General features: G+C 37.0%; 1 protein-coding gene across 2 annotated transcripts in view; it reads left to right on the forward strand.

Annotated features, from left to right (window-relative positions):
• The first annotated feature begins 465 nt into the window (after positions 1–465).
• Positions 466–18,678, forward strand: part of LOC131146169 (K(+) efflux antiporter 5) — a 46,880-nt gene continuing 28,667 nt past the window's right edge. For both annotated transcript variants that reach the window (XM_058095547.1, XM_058095545.1), the window contains exons 1-13: positions 466–908; positions 3,216–3,259; positions 3,518–3,585; positions 3,708–3,792; positions 3,899–3,960; positions 4,090–4,165; positions 4,352–4,426; positions 7,260–7,331; positions 7,477–7,560; positions 7,675–7,743; positions 7,843–7,920; positions 8,034–8,122; positions 8,473–8,569. In XM_058095547.1, coding sequence (XP_057951530.1) covers positions 680–908; positions 3,216–3,259; positions 3,518–3,585; positions 3,708–3,792; positions 3,899–3,960; positions 4,090–4,165; positions 4,352–4,426; positions 7,260–7,331; positions 7,477–7,560; positions 7,675–7,743; positions 7,843–7,920; positions 8,034–8,122; positions 8,473–8,569 — 1,128 coding nt within the window. In that variant the 5' untranslated portion in view covers positions 466–679. The remainder of the gene's footprint in view (positions 909–3,215; positions 3,260–3,517; positions 3,586–3,707; positions 3,793–3,898; positions 3,961–4,089; positions 4,166–4,351; positions 4,427–7,259; positions 7,332–7,476; positions 7,561–7,674; positions 7,744–7,842; positions 7,921–8,033; positions 8,123–8,472; positions 8,570–18,678) is intronic.

An 18,678-nucleotide genomic window follows, 5' to 3' on the forward strand; every position in this document is an offset into this window, starting at 1 on the left:
AAATATTTTTTTAGTTGTCACATATAATGATATTATTTTTGTAAAGTGAATCTTGAAATATAATAGTAGTTAAATTAAAATACTATAATATATTTATTTTTATTACAGTACTTTTAATCTATGTTATTTTATATTCTATTATTTGATATCTTTTAAAATCATTATTTAAACCAAGGACAAAAAGAACATTTATCTAATTGAGTTTTTAATTTATTTGATTTTTATAAATATTATTCAAATAGGTTGTTGTTGTTTTCACGTTTTTAATTTTTATTTCCAGTTATTAGGTTTTATTTTTTTTATTTTTATTATCATAATTTTTGTTAATGATATCAAATAATTCCTTAATTATTTTAATAGTATATCAATGGAAGTCAAGCAATTTAATGCAATACGTGTTTTATAAAAACGATTCTAGGAACATTGAATTCGTATTTCTTAAAACAACCTTAGAGAAGTGGAAATATTTTGGGTTTTGACAATTGTTTTCCATAATCACCGAAAAGGTACGTACGTACGATCCCGCCTTCAGCAATCAAATCTGACAATTCCAACAAACACACAAACCCCACACTTCAAATCAAATCTTACAATTCACGAATCCTTCACCGCCTCCGCCCTCTCTCTCCCTCTATGCATTCGCGTTTGCTAGGAATTTGAGAGAGAGGCACCGTCTTTGATGGCGCGTTTCAATGCCAGACTAGGGATGTACGGGTTTTGGTATTGCCTTGTGTCAATTGCCGCTTGTTCACGAATCTCTGCGTCCGCGAGATCTGACAATGAGATCAGAGAGAGATTCTACGGCACTATGTTCAATTCGTCGGCGCCTAACACCAGCGAGGGTAGTATAGCGAAAATGTTCGATCGAGTTCTCGAAAAAGAGTTCTCCGAGAATGATCAGCCTGAAGGTTAGGGCTTTGCCGCTTTCTATGTTGTTTTTTAACAATCTCTCTCCAGCTTGTGTTGTTTTATCATAATTATTCTAACAGACTTGATTTTAGAAAATGGGTATGAGCTGTTTCAGTAAAATTTTACCACAATTTGTGTTGAGGATTTGATTCTAAATTATGGGCTACTGTTTATTTTTAATTTTTAATTTTAGGATTATGGGTTTGTGCTGTATTAGAATTTAGCATGCAGTTCAATGTGTGTGTTTGCGTGTGCATTTTTTTTTTTTGAAATTGTATGAGCTATGAACTTCATGTAAAATTTTCCTTTGTGAAGTCATTTTCCGCGTGCATAGTTTAAGGGAAATTCACGTAAAGGTTTTGGTTATAAAGTATGGACTGTAGGATGCAATCTTATGATGTGTTGTGAAGTATCTCATCTGGGAGATGTAGGAATATACTGCAGGCTCCCTTATAAATTAAAGAAAAGTTGTATTTATTATTAACTATAAGTGAACATCATCAATAAGCACTCTGCTTCATATATTCAAGTTTTTTTTTTTTTTTTTTTGTGTTGTTTATTTAGTAATTATATCCTTAAGTAAAACATTTCTTATTATATCTTTGTTTTTGGTTGGGTGGAAGAATATGAAATAAAAAACTGACAGTTCATGACTACTCAATAAAACAACAACCGACAACAAACTTAAATTACTGCAAGGGTTTGATAAATTGAAACACTCAATCAGATGAATGCTTGTGGTATGTATTACTATAGGCGGTCATGTGCTCAGATCACTGTACCTCCAAAAATTTATTTAAAAAAATTGCATGCATTTGGCCAGCACAAAGAGGAGGCACATGTAAGAGGCAGTGTAGGAATATATATGAGTGGAACAAAACTGTTCTTCTCTGCAAGCTTGACTTTTTTAGAGGAATCTCTTGATTGACAAGTGAGAGGTGTTTTGTGCAATTTTGTTCTCTATGTGCTCATCCTCTTTTTTTTTTTTTGGATAGCAACTGTGTGCTCATTCTCTTCATACGCAGTTTGCAAATAGTAGTTATAAAGAAAAGGAATGTGATCGTTTATACATAATACAAAAGCGCCTTTTTTTCTTCATCATATGGATTAAGTTGGTGTTCAAGCGTTACAGTGGGAAAGCATGTCTACTTTTGTGTTTAAAAAGAGAGAGGATAAACTGAGCGATGCACTAGGCACAAACAATGTCTTTAAGGGGCTTAAACAATTTTTGTGTTCCATAACATTTGAAATGAGTTTATGTAGTCTTACAAATACAAGCGAAGCAAATAACATGATTCTGTTCCAAAGCATATGGAAGGCAAATAGGGACCTTGAAAGATGCAAGCATTTCTAGACAAATGACCCATAACACCACATAGATAACACACAAGATGCAACCACAACCTGATTGCATCCTTTCACATCCCAAAGCCTTTGAAAGAATGAGCTCAGGCACACCCATCATTCACCAGATAAACCAAGTAGCTTGTTTCATAAGCTCTAAGCCATTGAGCAGTGCATGAATAAATGAGAATGAGACTCATCACTACCATAACACATTGCACACGCATTAGGAGATAAGCCTTGTGAGGTCTTCTAATTTGATGTAGTTTGTTGCTGTTCACTACTTAACTCTCCTAAGAATGGCCAACAAACAAAAACCTTGACCTTGGAGCGAACTTTAGCTTCTCATATACGTTTAACAAGAGGCAAAAGGGTATTATGAGAAAGAATTAATTGTGAATAAAATGATTTACAAGAAAACACCCCAGAACCATCTGAAGTTTAGATCCTAAAGTTCTTTATGGAAGAAGGCTGGAAAAAATCCAACTGACTGAGTAGCAGAAGAAAGTTCACAGACCTCCTACCATTTAGTTTCCCACAAAAATGAAAATCCCAATAGATATAGGATCATGGTCTTGCCAAAAGGTTTGGAAATTCGAGTTTACAAATAAATTTTAGCTTTGAGCCTCTATTCCTGGTATTTAACTGGAGTAACTGTTTCTATACATTTTTTACTGAATGTAAACTGAATGATTTAAAAATATTCTATCATTATGCCTCAAAGGGTCGCTGTATTGTGTGTTTGCCCCTTAAATGCTTCAGGTTTAAACTCTAGGGCCTGGGCCGACATTTGTTATATCCTCTCCTTGACCTTATTATTGTTCATTCATTAGAATTATTACTTGCATAGCCTTACTGCTTTCAGCTATTGATTGTATTATACTCGTGATATTGTTGTTTCAATCAGTTTCTTGATCCTTGATTCATCCTTTGTTTGATACTGGCTATTCCACTTCTACTAGGATCTGATGGGAGCAGCTTCAACAACAGTGTAGCAGATCAACAAGTAGGTTTGATTTACTTCAGTTCTATTATAACATAATATATTATGGTACTTTCATGTGCGTGTAGTGGATCTACTTTTGGACACCTCAAGCTTTGAAATATTTTTTTATTTGTCTGGTTTTGACTGCAGTTGACTTGAGTTTGTTGCTGTCATAAGTTTCTCATTAACTTTGGCTTTCAGAATTTTCTGTTATTCCTTCTTTTTTTTTTGGTTAAATTTAAATGTATTAAATACAAGTTCTCTGCCTCTGTTTCACAGGCTGTGTTGGAGACTGTAGCGAAGATCACCCACGAGAAGGTCAAGAAAAATGATTCACAAGAGGCGAAGTATGGGAATGTAAAAAAATTGACTTTACGATGAAGATGAAAAAGATTGCATTATGACAATATCGTGATAAATATTAATATTGGCTTGTTCTATAATTTTTTGAACTTAAATTTTTTGGCAGCGGTACAAGATCCTTCCAGTTACAAGATGTATTTTCCCTGGAAAATGAAGGTTCTGATGACATGACAACCTTGATAGACAAAAAGGTATGTTGAAGTTCTGTAATTAATTCTTGATATAGAGATTTTAGGAGAGCTGCTTTAAGTTTCAGGTGTTGCCTTCGCATTGCTGACATTTGTTTCTTAATGGTAGGACAATGTGTTTGTCATGTCAAACAAGAAATCTAAATATCCGGTGCTTCAAGTAGATTTAAGGTTCAATTCTTTTATATTTTCATGTAAACTGATGCATGGTTTTTTGAGTCTTTGAGTTGTTTTTAGTGTGTAGATTTCTTTCCATTGCTTGTGATTCATGTGGTGGTTTATTTTGTTGCTTTCAAGCAGGTTAATTTCAGACTTGGTTGTTGTAATTGTTTCTGCTGCCATTGGTGGAATTATCTTTTCGTGTCTAGGACAACCGGTTTGTACTTGTTCACCATAGTTGTTTTTACTTTATTAGTTTATTATGTTTTTGCATCACCCTCCCTTCCTTTGTTGGAAATTTTCAATGCTTGGATGTCACTAGCTTGTTATGCAACTGTATTTCATGGTCAATGCCCTGTTTTTGTTGTGGATATCACTGTTTCATTATGGCTACATGTGGTAGGTGATTGTTGGCTATCTTCTTGCGGGTTCAATTATCGGACCAGGGGGTCTGCAATTCATCAGTGAAATGGTACAGGTATGTAATTCTGAATGGTTATAATACCATTTTTCTAAGGAAGAATTTTACTCTCAGTTTCTTTTTTCCAGTCTCTCTTTCTCTTCCCTCCTTTCTCTTTGGTGTATTGGGGGGTGGTGGGGTTGTTTCTCTTGTTGTTATTAGCCTTCGAAAGCGCATTATGTTATTTTTATTTGTTGATAACTCCAGCACCTGCTTCTAGATGACCCCTTCCTTCCCAATAGACCAAGCTACCAGTTTAAACCCTGGTCTAGCTGTAGCCTCCTTATTGGATGGATAAATAGTTTAAACCTGAATGAATCAAGCACATGCTCAGAGAAGTTAACTACAACCTGGTCTATAAAAAGCCTTTTGCTTGTACCATTTTTAATTTTTGTTTTCCCAAAGGGAATTGAACATTAATAAGATTCATTGGCCATAAAAATTTAGTGGCAAATAACAATTGTTTTGGACCTTCTGGTAGATAAATAACTGGATATGGCCATTAAGTTGTAGTACCCTTTAGATTAAGGCAGAACTTGGAAATGAATGTTTGTGTAGACATTTTTATTGGCAGGCCTTGTGTTATGAATTTTGAGTTTGTGAGGCTTAAAACAGATTAAGAGGGGACACCTGTAATTTTATCTTTTTATCAAAATTGGTAAATTTATTGACCTCAATCCGTAAAAAAATGTAGGCAGGTTGATGAGTATGTTAGTAATTAACACCCCTCAATCTAGACTCTTGAGTTTTGGTTCTCAGGTTGTTGGTGTCATGGAATGTGGTTGTTTGCAAAATTTTTGTAGTTCCTAATTATTAGGGCTAAGGTCATTCTAAACAGGGTTACATGGCAAATTTAGGTTGAAATGATTGGGTGTGCTCAAGTTATGATTTGTGTGATCAGACATTATCTGGAAATGACCCTTTGTTCCTCTCTTCAATCCCACAGGGTGCTGTGATGCACTGATGCATGGGATGGGTGATGCCCCAGGTGACTAAAATGAGAATAATTTTACAGAAGTTGGTGCATTTGAAAACATTTAAGTACATACTTGAGTTGTGTCTTTATCGCTAATCTTTTGACAAGACCTTGTTGTTAAGCAGACTGTTCATAATGCCAAATTCAGGTAGTGAAGGAAGATTTGTTCGACTGGTTAAAGGGCAATAACATCAGCTTGGCATGTTATGACCCAAACTGAACTCAAATTTTAGTCTTTCATCTTGGTTTCACACGGGAATGTTTTGGTAGGAGTAAGGACCCAGTGTTTTTTGCTGCCTGGATTGATGTACTTCGATGATTAAGACAAATAATTGCCATCCTTATTGAAGATTTTAAGAAAGAACGAACAAGGATACAAAAGTAGAACTAGGAGTCGTCCTGACTAATTTTCCCTGATTGTGAATTCACAAGGAAAAGCAAAATGTTTCAACCAGTGGAAAAATTCACCGACCTTATTGACAAATAGTTGTAGCATGATGATCCCCTGGGAAGTCTAATACTGCTATTTTGGGCTGCACACTCTTTAGGAAGGATTCTTAGTTCAAATAGGAATGTCCATTATCATTTGGATCATTACTTTTGTTGCAGTTTTGAGGATTGATTCTTATCTTGTGCTAATTTATAACATATATTAAAATTGAGTTTTGAGTGCTGAGACGTGGCACTCCCCCTTTACATTTTGGACCTGGGTGTGTTTGAGTGAGCTGGTCCATTGATCTTGGGGGTGGTGTTACCCGGTTTTTGTTTATATCCAGGCGGGTTTGGGGTGGCTAGTTTGTTTGGGTGGGTTTGTTTTTTGTGTTCGGTTGAGGATGAGGACTTGGTCTTTCGGGTTTGGGTTGGTAAGATTGGGGATATGGACATCCAGTCCTTTTGATGGTTTTCCTTTTTTCTTAATTCTTATTTTACCAAATTGCATATATCTTGAATTCCTATAATGAAAAGCATTAGGATGGAATGATTTTTAATTTTCTTCTTAATGCATTCCTAATTTGGTTATTATCAGAGTGCTATTTTTTGGGCCTTGCGCTTAGCTGACAGACTTTTGTAGTTTCTGCCTTATTTATGCCCTCATTTAAATTATGAAGAACGGTCTAAATACGTGCAGTTTGGCGTAATTAATATGCATGATTTAGGTTTTGTATATGTTCCAAATATTGAAGTGTCACATCGTGCCATCTACTAAGTTCTGATAGTTTTTTTACTTAAAATTCGCACGGGTACTTTTTCTAGTCGTTCTTTATTTCTCTATATATTTGTATATTCATTTTATTTGTAGAAACATTTGAGCCCCTTTCTTTGGACAATAACCTCTACCCCCAAGGCTTTCTAGGGTTCTAGGCGTGGCTTGTTCAATGTTTATTTGAAATGCCTATTTTAAGTACCAATATAACTATCTTGCAATTACTTGGTCATTATTGCTTTGTGGTCTTTGCATTGTCTCTGTTGTTGTGTTATGCTATCCTTCTTGAGCTTAGCGATGGTTATTAGGCAGTTTAGTATTTCGAAGCAATACATAGGGGAGAATCTAGATGCTGATTTGATTGGATGGGCCATATCTGAGTTCATTTTTTCCCTTGCCTTTTTAGTCATGAAGTGAACCCCTTGCACCTGTTGTGGAAATATATGTAGAAAATGTTCTTGAACTATGTGCCTATCTTAATGTTTCTTTGTCAATAACATATTTATTTTTGCATAGCTTAAGAGGTTTCTCTATTCAGTGCTACTCATCTGGGAAGAAGCATCTTGTTTACCTTCCTCACAACCTCTCTTTTGATGACATGGCATCTTATTTTTTCCTTTTATTTCAGGTCTCTTTTGATGACATTGCATCTTATTTTCCTTTTATTTCAGGTTGAGACTGTTGCACAGTTTGGAGTTGTTTTTCTTCTCTTTGCTTTAGGGCTTGAGTTCTCTCTTACAAAAGTATATCATCTTCTCCAGCTTTCAAATGGGCTAACATTCACTTTGTCAATGTTTCTACAGTGTCCTTTCCTGAAATTCTCCTGTTATCATCTTTACAGTTCTTTTGTTTGTGGCTATTTAAAACTTGAACTTGTCACTGGTACAGTTAAAAGTTGTGGGGCCTGTTGCTGTTCTTGGAGGGCTACTTCAAATTATCATATTTATGTTATTGTGTGGCTTTACTGCCATGGTACAGTATTAAGACTCACTTCTTCTGTCAGAAACCTGTGCTACATTTATCAGAAGTAATTGTGTTGGAATTATATGCCTGTAGTAAATGAATGAGCATTTGTCAACTTCACAGATATGTGGAGCACAATTGTCAGAGGGTGTTTTTGTGGGTTCCTTCCTTTCCATGTCATCTACGGCAGTGGTATTTTTCTTGTCCCTTTCTCCAACGCTCTAGTATTCCCTTGCCATTCTGGGTGCCATAATCTCTTTGAGGTTCATGTCTCACACATTTTTTCACCAGGTGGTGAAGTTTTTGGTAGAAAGAAATAGTAATAATGTTCTTCATGGCCAAGTTACAATTGGGACACTCATTTTGCAGGTGCTTCTTAAATTCTTTTCTTTTGATGGTCAATAGAATAGAGTGCTGAGCCAAATCTATTGATACTGTTTGTGGTTCATATTCAATTTGCATCATTGTCATGGTTATTTCAGGATTGTGCTGTTGGTTTACTATTTGCTTTGCTCCCAGTTTTGGGTGGTAATAGCGGCCTTTTGCAAGGAATTATGTCAATGGGAAAACTGTAAGTTTGTTCTTTGCCCAAAATACATATTGATTTTTTTGTCTTTTTTTTTGGTATTTCTTCTTTCTTCTCCCCCCCTTCCCCCACTTTTCTTTTGTACTTGGATACCAATCTTTGTGTTTTAAATCCTACTGCAATTGAGAGTTTACTCTAATGCTGCAAGCCGTACAGGAATTATATGCCTTTTCTTTGTTCAAGCTGGTCCTTTTGGGGAAAAAATCTTTTTTTTTTTTCGGTGTGTAGGGTGTGTGTTTTGCTTTTGCAACAAAGCACCCTTCCATGTGTGCATGTGTGTTCTCTGTTCTACACTCTCTCAAAGTTAACTCAAATGTATTTGTTTTTCACGCCAGGTTGCTAGTTTTGTCCATCTATCTCACCACTGCATCTGTGCTGTCTTGGTCATTCATTCCCCGCTTTTTGAAGCTGATGATACAGCTATCATCCCAAGTGAGCCATCTTACCCTGAATGGAAATTTTATATGCTTATATTAAATGCATGCACTGTTTTTACCTCAGATCATATTTTTTATTGGCAAGAATATATTTATAATACAATAGATAATAAGGCTGTCTACTAGAGAGTAGAGATGAGTTGTGGTCCTCTCCTTTCCCAGAACCAGCATATGCGGGAGCTTTGTGCACTGACTTCCCTTTTACAATAGATAATAAGAAGTAACACATTAGTAAATTCCTACTTTCCGAATTTGGCGATCCAGTGTAATCACTATAACTTGTAACTGTCATTTCATACTTTGTCTCCATGCCTGCATCCATGTCTCATAGATTCTCATCAATGCTTTGTTGCTATATTGTTGGTTGATCCTAATAGTATGGAACGTCCTGGATGATTTCCATGCATCTGCTAGTGCTGATCTGGAATTCTTGATTGTTTGCCTCAGTTTGGTTGTAAACAAACATTGGAAAGCTTGTTGGTCAAATAGATTTCATGGAAGTTGAATTAATCACTGTTAGCATGGTTTCTGAAAATTTACTAGCCTTGTGTTTAAATGCTATTGTTACCTAGGATAATGTTTCAGAAGAGGCAGAAGATAGTCAAGTTGGGAAATCAATGGTAACAAGTTCAGAAGTGTTTGGCTACAAAATTTTCATTGACCATTGCATTGGAAACCTAATACCTCTAAAGTTTTGTGCACCATTACTTTATTGGAACATTTATGTGTAAGGAGCTGCAATTGGGATAAAAGGAAAGAGGTGTTTGACCCAGCAGTTTAAATATGGTTGTTTTGGAAAAAGCTATTTGTTAATGGCTTATGCTGGAGTACTACTGGAGAATAGTTCTGTCACTTGACTCACTTCCCTTTGTGAACAGAGCAAGGAGGAGACATACTATGCTCGAAGGAAAAGTGAACAAAGACAATTTTCTTATTATTCAACTTGTACCCTGATTGTGCATTCTACATCTGATCATTTTAAGTTTGCACTTAAATGACCATTTCTAATAGCAATGGCTTAATGGAAAATGGTCTAAGGGGTATGAGGTAGGAATAGAATGAGAAGTGGATTATTGGATGGATTGCTTTGACCAAATTTAGACACCAATTTCAAAGAGTTGGTCAAGGGATTGTTGTGTCCTAAACACGCGTTAGTTAATTAGTAGGTATTATATGTGTTTTTTAATTTTTAGTAGGCTTATGTATTTTGGGGGTTTGTTGTAATAGATGTGTCTTTTAGGGGTTTATTTGCAATTTCCTGTATTCTTATCCTTCCTATAAATTTGTCTGTGGACATCATGTAAAATCAGTTTGTTGATTTGAACTTGAGAAGTTAATGTGTAAACACCTTTGTGTCTCCTTTTTTCTCTCTTCTTCCTTTTCTTCTTTCTTCGTCTTCCTTCTCTTGTCTGTCATTGCCTCCCTATTTTCTCTCTTGGCAGTAGCTGCAACTGCTGTTCTGCATCAGTCTGGAAACCTGGCAATGCAATCTACTTCGTTTCTGTTTTTGTCATGTACTGAGGAATGAGGATGCTCAAATATAATTTTTCTGTTCCTTCTAAACATGAGGACTTGTTTTCTCAGTTGGGAGGGGAAAACAAGAGAGCTCAGCCATCAATCTGTACTAAATTCTAATGCATTGGTTGCTGTGTGACAGAGTTTGGCCTTCAGTCAGTTTACTTTGGGTTCAACTGAGCTATATTCATAATTTTTCTTCTTTTCTGGAGACTTTTTTTAGAAAATACATATAAAAAATGGACTATTAAATGTCATCCTCCATAAAAAAAATTGTACATGTAGAGTTGCTTTGGGGTGGAATTGTAAAAGGTTTTCTATTTTCATCCCAGGCGGTGCTTGTGATAATGATTGGCAGAGTTTTGTAAGAGAGCTTCATCTATTAGTTGTGGATTCAGGCAATGAAGATCCTTACACAGTACATGGAACTGATGTTACAGGGCAGTGTGTATCTCGGTCATGGAAGTTATGTTGCCAGTGAAAGATCTTTGTGCAAAATGCGGCAAGAATGTGCAGCAGAAGATAATCGGAGATGGTGGGAACCTGGAAGCAATTGGAATGACAAGACATATCGGCTTATGACAGAGGTGGCTTAGGTTTCGAAAGAGGCAATCCAGGAGTTGAAGGTGAGGTAGTCTGGGCTTGGGTCTCTCACTATTGCATTAGATTTGGGCCAATTGCTGGGTTATCTGGCTTCTTCCACTTTCGGACTGGAATGGGCCCATCAGCCTATTTTGGAGGTAAGGAACTCTTTCTGCCCAAAAAAGGTTAAGAGTTAGATGGGTCTTGATTTCAGGTCTAAAATCCTAACCCATGCAGTCTAGGCGCTCAGCTCAATTTTAGCTTGATGAAGGGCTTTCATGGCCCCATCACAGATGATTCTCAATTGGAGAAGGGTGAGCCAAGTATATCATCTTTGCAGAACTGGGTAACGGCAGATCTACATTGCAGAACTGGGAAAAAGCAACATACCTACTGCACTGCACAGGGTAAATGAAAGTGTGAGTGCTGACAAGCAGGTTCCGGGTGCGATTCAGTTATTTATGGGTCTTTGGGGGATGCTCCTACATCCTTAAAGGAAGGGGCTCTTACTAGTACCACCTTAGGTTTTGTTTGTCCCATCAACCCAGCCTATTGTACTTGGGCACTGGCCCTATCTCTAAATTCAAGTTATGGTATTTGGGCTAAATATGCCTATGCCCAGTCAACCCCTACTTTTAAGCTCATTACAGTCTATCAAGTCTAATTCAACCTTATTAAACGAGCCTAACCCAAGCCTATAAAATGAGTCCAACCAAGCTGGTAATTGAGCTACCCATGAGCTGAAATGAGTTGAGCTCATTCATATTTAGGTTCTGCTTGTTTATTTAACTGATTTATGTTTGGAGCGTAATGCTTGGATATTTTCAAGGAATAAATTGAAGAGGCAGCTGGTTTGGGAAAATATTCATTACTTGGCCTCTTTATTGTGTGTTGGTTTTGGATGCTTTAAGGAGCGAACTTTTTGGAAATTCAGCCAGATTGGAGGAATTTTTTTGCTCTGATACTTCAAAGTATCTTTTTTTGTGTTTTTAGTTTTTTTTTTTTTCCTGTATTTTCCCAGAATTTTGTCTTTATGGTGTATGCTGTTTGCAAATGATATTGTCTTGATTGATGAAAGTAGGAGTGGACTGGAATCTAAGTTAGAGCTTTGGCGAACTGCTTTAGAGTCTAAAGGTTTTGAGATAAGTATAATAAAATAGAATCTATGAAATGTTATTTTAGTAACGTAAGGAGTACTTGATTAAGCTTGGTAATCAAGATTCAAGAAATTAATAGCACTTATAAATTTCGATATCTTGGACCTATTATGCAAGGAGAAGGGGAAATTGAAGAGGATGTTATACATAGAATTAAAGCAGGTTAGGTAAAATGGAGGATGTAATAATCATAAAATACCCTTAAAACTAAAAGGAAAGTTTAATAAGACAACTATAAGGCCATATATGCTGGTTTAGAATGTTGGGTAGCTAAAAAACATGTACAAAGATTAAAAGTTGCTGAAATGTGAATGTTGAGATGGATGAGTGGTAGATAGATTGAGGAACAAGCAAATAGGCAATAATTTAAGTATAGCATAGGTCCAAGACAAGGTAAGGGAGGGGCAGCTTAAATGGTTTTGTCAGGATTCCCAAGTCAATTGGGATTTTCTGTTTAATGATAGGATTCCCAAATCAATTGGGATTTCCAATAAATTTATAATAATTCCCAATGTATTCTATTTAATGTTATAATTATTTAATGTTGGGATTTTTATTTAATGTGTTAGGATTCCCAAATCAATTGGGATTGAGTCCATTAAGGGCTTCGATTGGGATATTTTACATTCCTAATCTGAGAAAGTTTCCGTACCCTATATATATGTAACCCTAAGGGCTTTTCCATCCAAGCAATAATATAATTCATAGCCTTTGGCTAATTTGGAGGCAGATCTCCTCAAAGTGATCAAACCCTATTTTCTCGTCATTTTCCCTTCTTAAAATTTTTCCAATTTCTCCACGATAAAACCGTAGGGTCTTATCATTTGGTATTAGAACCAGCGTTCTTGTGGATGCTGTTAACCTGCCAACAAAAGCAAGATCTTGGAATTCTTGATCTTCACTCATACACAATGGCTTCAGAAAATTTAGTAGAATCCCATATGGAAGCTTGGCTAAAGGCTGAACTTAGCAATATGTTTAAGTTTCAATTTGAAGAGATCCATGCATTGCTCTCTAAACTACTCATTATATCTTCTCACAAAGAGAGAGAAGATGATGCCTCTACATCTGCTAATTGTAGAGAGCAACTGTACGTGCACGAAGAGGTTACCAAGGAGAGTGTGATTGTAGTTTTTTTCGTATGAAGGTGGAATTTCCTCGGTGGGAGCGTGATGACACTACTATTTGGGTTTCTAGGGCTGAAAAATACTATCGCTTTCACCGCACTCCAAAAAACAACTAAAGTTGAGATTGCTTCTATTAGTCTGAATGGCAATATTATTCAATGGTATGATTGGTTTGAAGCTCATTATGGAATGCCTGCACGGGCAGTATTTGTTTCAAGATTACTTCTCTAATTTGGGCCCATTGGATATGAGAATATCGATGGAGAGCTTGCTAAAATACGTCAAACTATCACTATCTTGGAGTATTAGAGATGATTTAAGCGGCTATCAAATAGGACTAAAGATTGGAATCAAGGCCAATTTGTCACTACTTTTATTGAAGGTCTCCTACTGACATTCGGTGTGAGGTCAAAGTACGTCAGCCACGAACTATGCCTGCTGCAATTTCGTTTGCACAGTTAGAAAAAGAGAATTTGGGAGAAGAACAATGTTGATCCAACAAGACCATTAGCTAGCAGAATGTTAGCAGCACTATCACACCACCTACTCCTAGCACACTACCTACTCCTAGCAATCCTCTTGCCAAACGAATGACTTAGGATGAACTTAAAGAGAGAATGACAAAAGGTTTGTGTTGGTATTGAGATGAAAAGTGGCATAGAGGGCACCATTGCAAAAAGGTAGGACTATTGATAATTGAAGCAGTGGAGGAGTCGGAAGAGGTTGAGGATGACCCCCCTTATTTAGATCAGAAAGATATGGAATTTGATGATATTGATGAATCTATCGCTTCTTTAGTTCATGCTTTAGCTGGTTATGTTAATCCTCAAACCATGGAAATTGGTGGCCTCCTAAAACGCCAACTTGTTACTATCTTAATTGATATGGGTAACACTAATAATTTCATGGACACTAAAATTGCTAAATGATTAGCCTATCCTGTGGAGCAATGTGAAAAGTTTGATGTGAAGGTTGCAAATGGAAGGACCTTGGCATGTCAGATCAAGTGTTTTAAGGTTAAACTTACCATGCAAAACCATGGCTTGTATGTTGTTTTCATTTTGCTGCTAGTAGAAGACTATGAAGTGGTTTTGGGTATTGAGTGCTTAAAAACTTTAGGTGATATTGGAATTTCTCTAAACTGGTTATGAAGTTTGCCATGAATGGATAAAGAGTGACTTTTTAAGGCAAACATTGTGGTACACTACAGTTTCAAGCCATCGTATGGAGAAGCTCCTTAAAAAGGAGCAACATGGTTGCTTGGTACAATTTCGAACACCATAGTTGCAACATCAATCTAACCAAGATGAAGGGCTAGACTTTCTCATTTCAGAATTTTCTGACCTATTTGTAGAGCCAAAGGGATTGCCACCTTAGCAAACACATAATCACCGTATTCCTCTATTACCGGTTAGTGTCCCTACTAATGTTTGCCCTTATCGTTATCCTTATTTTCAGAAAGCAAAAATAGAAAAGATAGTGAAAGAAATGTTAGATGTGGACATAATTTAACCTAGTGTCACTCCATATTCTTCTTCTGTCTTATTGATGAAGAAGAAGGATGGCTCTTGGCAGATGTGCGTTGATCATTGAGCACTGAACAAGAACACTTTGAAGGATAAATATGATACCGGTTGTGGATGAATTGTTAGATGAGTTAGGAGGTGTCCAATAGTTCACCAAACTGGACTTGAGATCAAACTATCACCAGATGAGGGTACATAAAGATGACATTTAGAAGACTAAGTTTAGAACTCACGATGGCCATTACAAGTTCTTGGCTATGCCTTTTGGGCTAACCAATGTGCCTTTGACCTTCTAGTGACATTTTTCGACCTTACCTATGTAAGTTTGTTCTTATATTTTTGATGATATCTTGATATATATAGCTCATCTTTTGAAGATCATTTAGGTCATTTGCAAATTGTACTCGCCACTTTTTGTGAGTATTATCTGTTTGTCAAGAAATCTAAATGCAGTTTTGCCCGATCACATGTGGAATACCATGTGTTTCAGTTGATCTTTCTAAAATACAAGTGATGACATATTGGCTTATTCAACAAACAATCAAAATGCTGCGAGGATTTTTGGGGTTAATTGGTTACTATCGCAAGTTTGTCAAGAATTACGGAAAGATTAGCGCTCCGCTACTACTCTACTGGTAAAGGATGCATTCAAATGGAGTGAGGAAGCTGAACAAGCCTTTGTCAAGTTTAAGTATGCAATATCCACCACACTAGTTCTTGCCTTGTCAGATTTCAACAAGGTGTTCATCATTGAGTTTGATGCATTAGGAGTTGGCATTGGTGCAGTTTTAGCACAAGACAGACTCCCCATTACTTTTACTAGTAAGGCTCTTTCTCCATCCGACATTGGCATGTCTATTTATGACAAAGAGATGCTAGCCATAGTGCATGCAGTTACAAAGTGGAGACCATATTTAATTGGTTGAGATTTCCAAATCTGAACTGATCACAAGAGTTTGCAGTATTTTTTGGAGCAATGAATCTCTTCTGTGGAACAACAAAAGCGTGTCACTAAGTTGTTGGGCTATGACTATGAGATTGTTTACAATAAAGGGACCGAGAATGTGGTGGTAGATGCACTCTCATGACTTTGTGAACAAGTTGAACTTATAGCTATTTCTGTACTTACATGCACTACTCTTGAAAAAATTAGGAAGGAATGGTGGCAAAATTTGGAGACTAAAGGTATTATCCAAAGGTCATGAAATGAGCCAACTTCAGTCCCTCCTTACCTTTGGGACTCTTTAAACTTATTGTATAAAGGGAGGATTTTATTGGTGCCTAATTCAGCCCACAAGTAAGCCATACTACAAGAGCTACACACATCATAGACTGCAGGTTATTTTGGATTTCTTAGAACCTACAAGCGCATTTGTCAGGAATTTTACTGGAAGGGAATGAAGGGCGAAATCAAATAGTTTGTGGCAGAATGTGATGTTTGTCAATGAAAGAAAGGGGAAATCATGGTGAGTCCAAGCTTTCTCCAACCTCTTCATATTCCAGAAGAAGCTTGGATGGATATCTCCATGGATTTCATTGAGGGACTACCATCTTCTCATGGCAAGTCTAGTATTTTTGTTGTTGTGGAACGTATCACAAAATATGCTCAATTTTGTGCCATAACTCACCCTTATACTGCTATAAGTGTTGCTCGTACTTTTGTTGAGAATATTGTCAAGTTGCATTTAATACCTTAGACTATTGTCATTGATCGTGACAAAGTCTTACCACAATTTCTGGAAGGAAATTTTCCGTTTGCAAGGAACACAATTGAATATGACCAGTGAGAGCACTGTATATCATCCATAATTAGATGGGCAAACTGAAGTTGTTAATAGGTGCTTGGAAACTTATCTTCATTGCTTTGGTACCGACAAACTGAAGGATTGGGTACGATGGCTCCCATGGGTGGAATGGTGGAATAATACCACTTATCATTCCTCCATCAAGTTGATTCCATTCGAGGCTGTTTATGGTCGAGCTCTCTTGTTCTTGCTAGGTATTCAACTAGATCATCTAGAGTTGATCAAGTTGACAAGGAGTTGCATGATCGCGACAAAGTGTCGCTGCTCCTCAAGGGAAATCTTGTTGTAGCTCAAGCTCATATGAAACAGCAAGCTGACAAGCACCATAGTGAAAGGGAATTCTTAGTGGGAGATTGGGTATTTCTCTAGCTACAACCTTATAGACAGATATCTGTGACTATTTGTTCTTCAATGAAGTTCTCTCCTTGATTCTATTGGTTTTATAAGTTCCTAAAACATATAGGCTTTGTTGCTTATCGTCTTGACTTACCAACAGGTTCTTAGGTATATCTAGTTTTTCATGTCTCTTGCCTGAAAAAGATGTTAGGGGAGCAAGTTACCGCGCAACGCCACTTGCCTGATGTTGCACCTACAGGTGAAGTTCAAGTGCAACCACAAGCAATTTTGGATCATCGGGTGGTCAAATGTAGAAGTTGAGGCATCATAGAAGTTTTAGTTCATTGGTCTCACTTTCCATTTGAAGATGCAACTTGGGAAACTTATCAATTCCTAAAGGAGAGATTCCTAGAGTTTATTGTTGCTCAGCCTTGAGGACAAGGTTGATTTGAAGGAGGTGAGAATGCTAGGATTCCCAAATCAATTGGGATTTTTTATTTAATGAAGAACACAAGAACAAAAAGCTAGAAGAAAAGAGAGGAGAGGAGGAGAGAAGAGAAGAGAAGGGGTGTCTAAGCAGAATGGATGCACACAGCTGCTCCCAAACTCCTAGCCGCGCTGCCCTCATTCTCATAGCCTCCAAACCTCCCCTATTATATCTTCGAAGTTTAATTTTATACCACTTAGGGTTTACACGTGCTCAAATTCAAATCAGGAAACAATTCGCAACAATCTCGCGAAGCGTCAACTGAAGTCGACTTGGTCGCATTGCCAAGGTCTCCTGGTCGCGACCTGGTCGACACATTCTGGAAAATCTTCAATTATTTTTGTGTTCTGTCGATGGCATCGTCGACCAGGTCGCACTTCCAAGGTCTCCTGGTCGCGCCCTAGTCGAGGGTCTCTGTTGTTAACTAGCACTCTGGAGTCTTCTAGCTCAACCTGGTTGCCCCTTGTAACTTCTTGGTTGCACCACATGGTCGATCAGGGACATTCTACTGTAGTTGAATCAAGGGCATGGAGACCTAGTCGAGCACTTAGTCGAGCCTTGTGCTTCCAAATTGCTGCATTGACCCCTTGCACTGCGCAACTCTTCGATTTAAGCTCTGATTTCCTGAAACATCAAACATACCACGTGTAACTCTGAACAATAATAAGTGGTAATTACGGAGTAAATAAAGACATCACATAGGTAAATGGGGGACTAAATAAGCATATTTAGGAACACATTACTAATTAACGCATTTAAACACCTAATTATGCAACTTTGACGCATAATCACACCCCCCAACTAACGTTTTGCTAGTTTCTAGCAAATAACGTGAATGCACCCATACCGGGGGAGTATCAACCATAATTACAGTATTTTTGAAAATCACATGCCACGAAATATGCTTGTTGAGTTTAGGAACACAGGAAATAGATTAATGTAAGTTAAGTATCAATTGAGAGATTTTTACACCATTTAGTAAATTAGCCAAGGTAATGGAGTGTAACAAAGCTCGCGTGCATGAGAATAAGGTTAGAATTCCAAGATTGACTACCTAGAGGCATTAACAATTTCAATCCCAACAGTTAATCTGAGACAACCGCATGGTCTTACTCTAATTCAAAACCATTGTAGTGGTGGCGTTCACGTTATTACACTTTAGAAGGTCCCTATTTTCTTATTTAGTAAGGACCTTGGTAATAGGTAGCCATTTTCAGTACACAAATGTACAATGGTGGCTTTCACGCTATTACACTTTAGAAGGCACCTACTTTCTTATTTAGTTAGGACCTTGGTAATAGGCAGCCCTTTCCATACATAATTATTTCTTTATCTTTTTATTTCTTTTTTTTTCCTTGTCTCATTTTTTTTTTCTTTTCTTTAGGTAATTGATCCTTGGTTTGTTTCTTATTTTCATTCGCTTCAGACTTTTTTTTTTTTCCAAGCCATTAGGATATGGTTCGTTTGAGTCCCAAATAATTGAAGTGTAAATCAACCAATAACGACCCAAGGTAGTCTTTCTAAGTATTTTGACCTGTGTTGTGTGTTTTAGCAAAAGCTTTTAACATC

Source organism: Malania oleifera, chromosome 13 (genome assembly GCF_029873635.1).
Source record: "Malania oleifera isolate guangnan ecotype guangnan chromosome 13, ASM2987363v1, whole genome shotgun sequence".
Lineage (NCBI taxonomy): Eukaryota > Viridiplantae > Streptophyta > Magnoliopsida > Santalales > Ximeniaceae > Malania > Malania oleifera.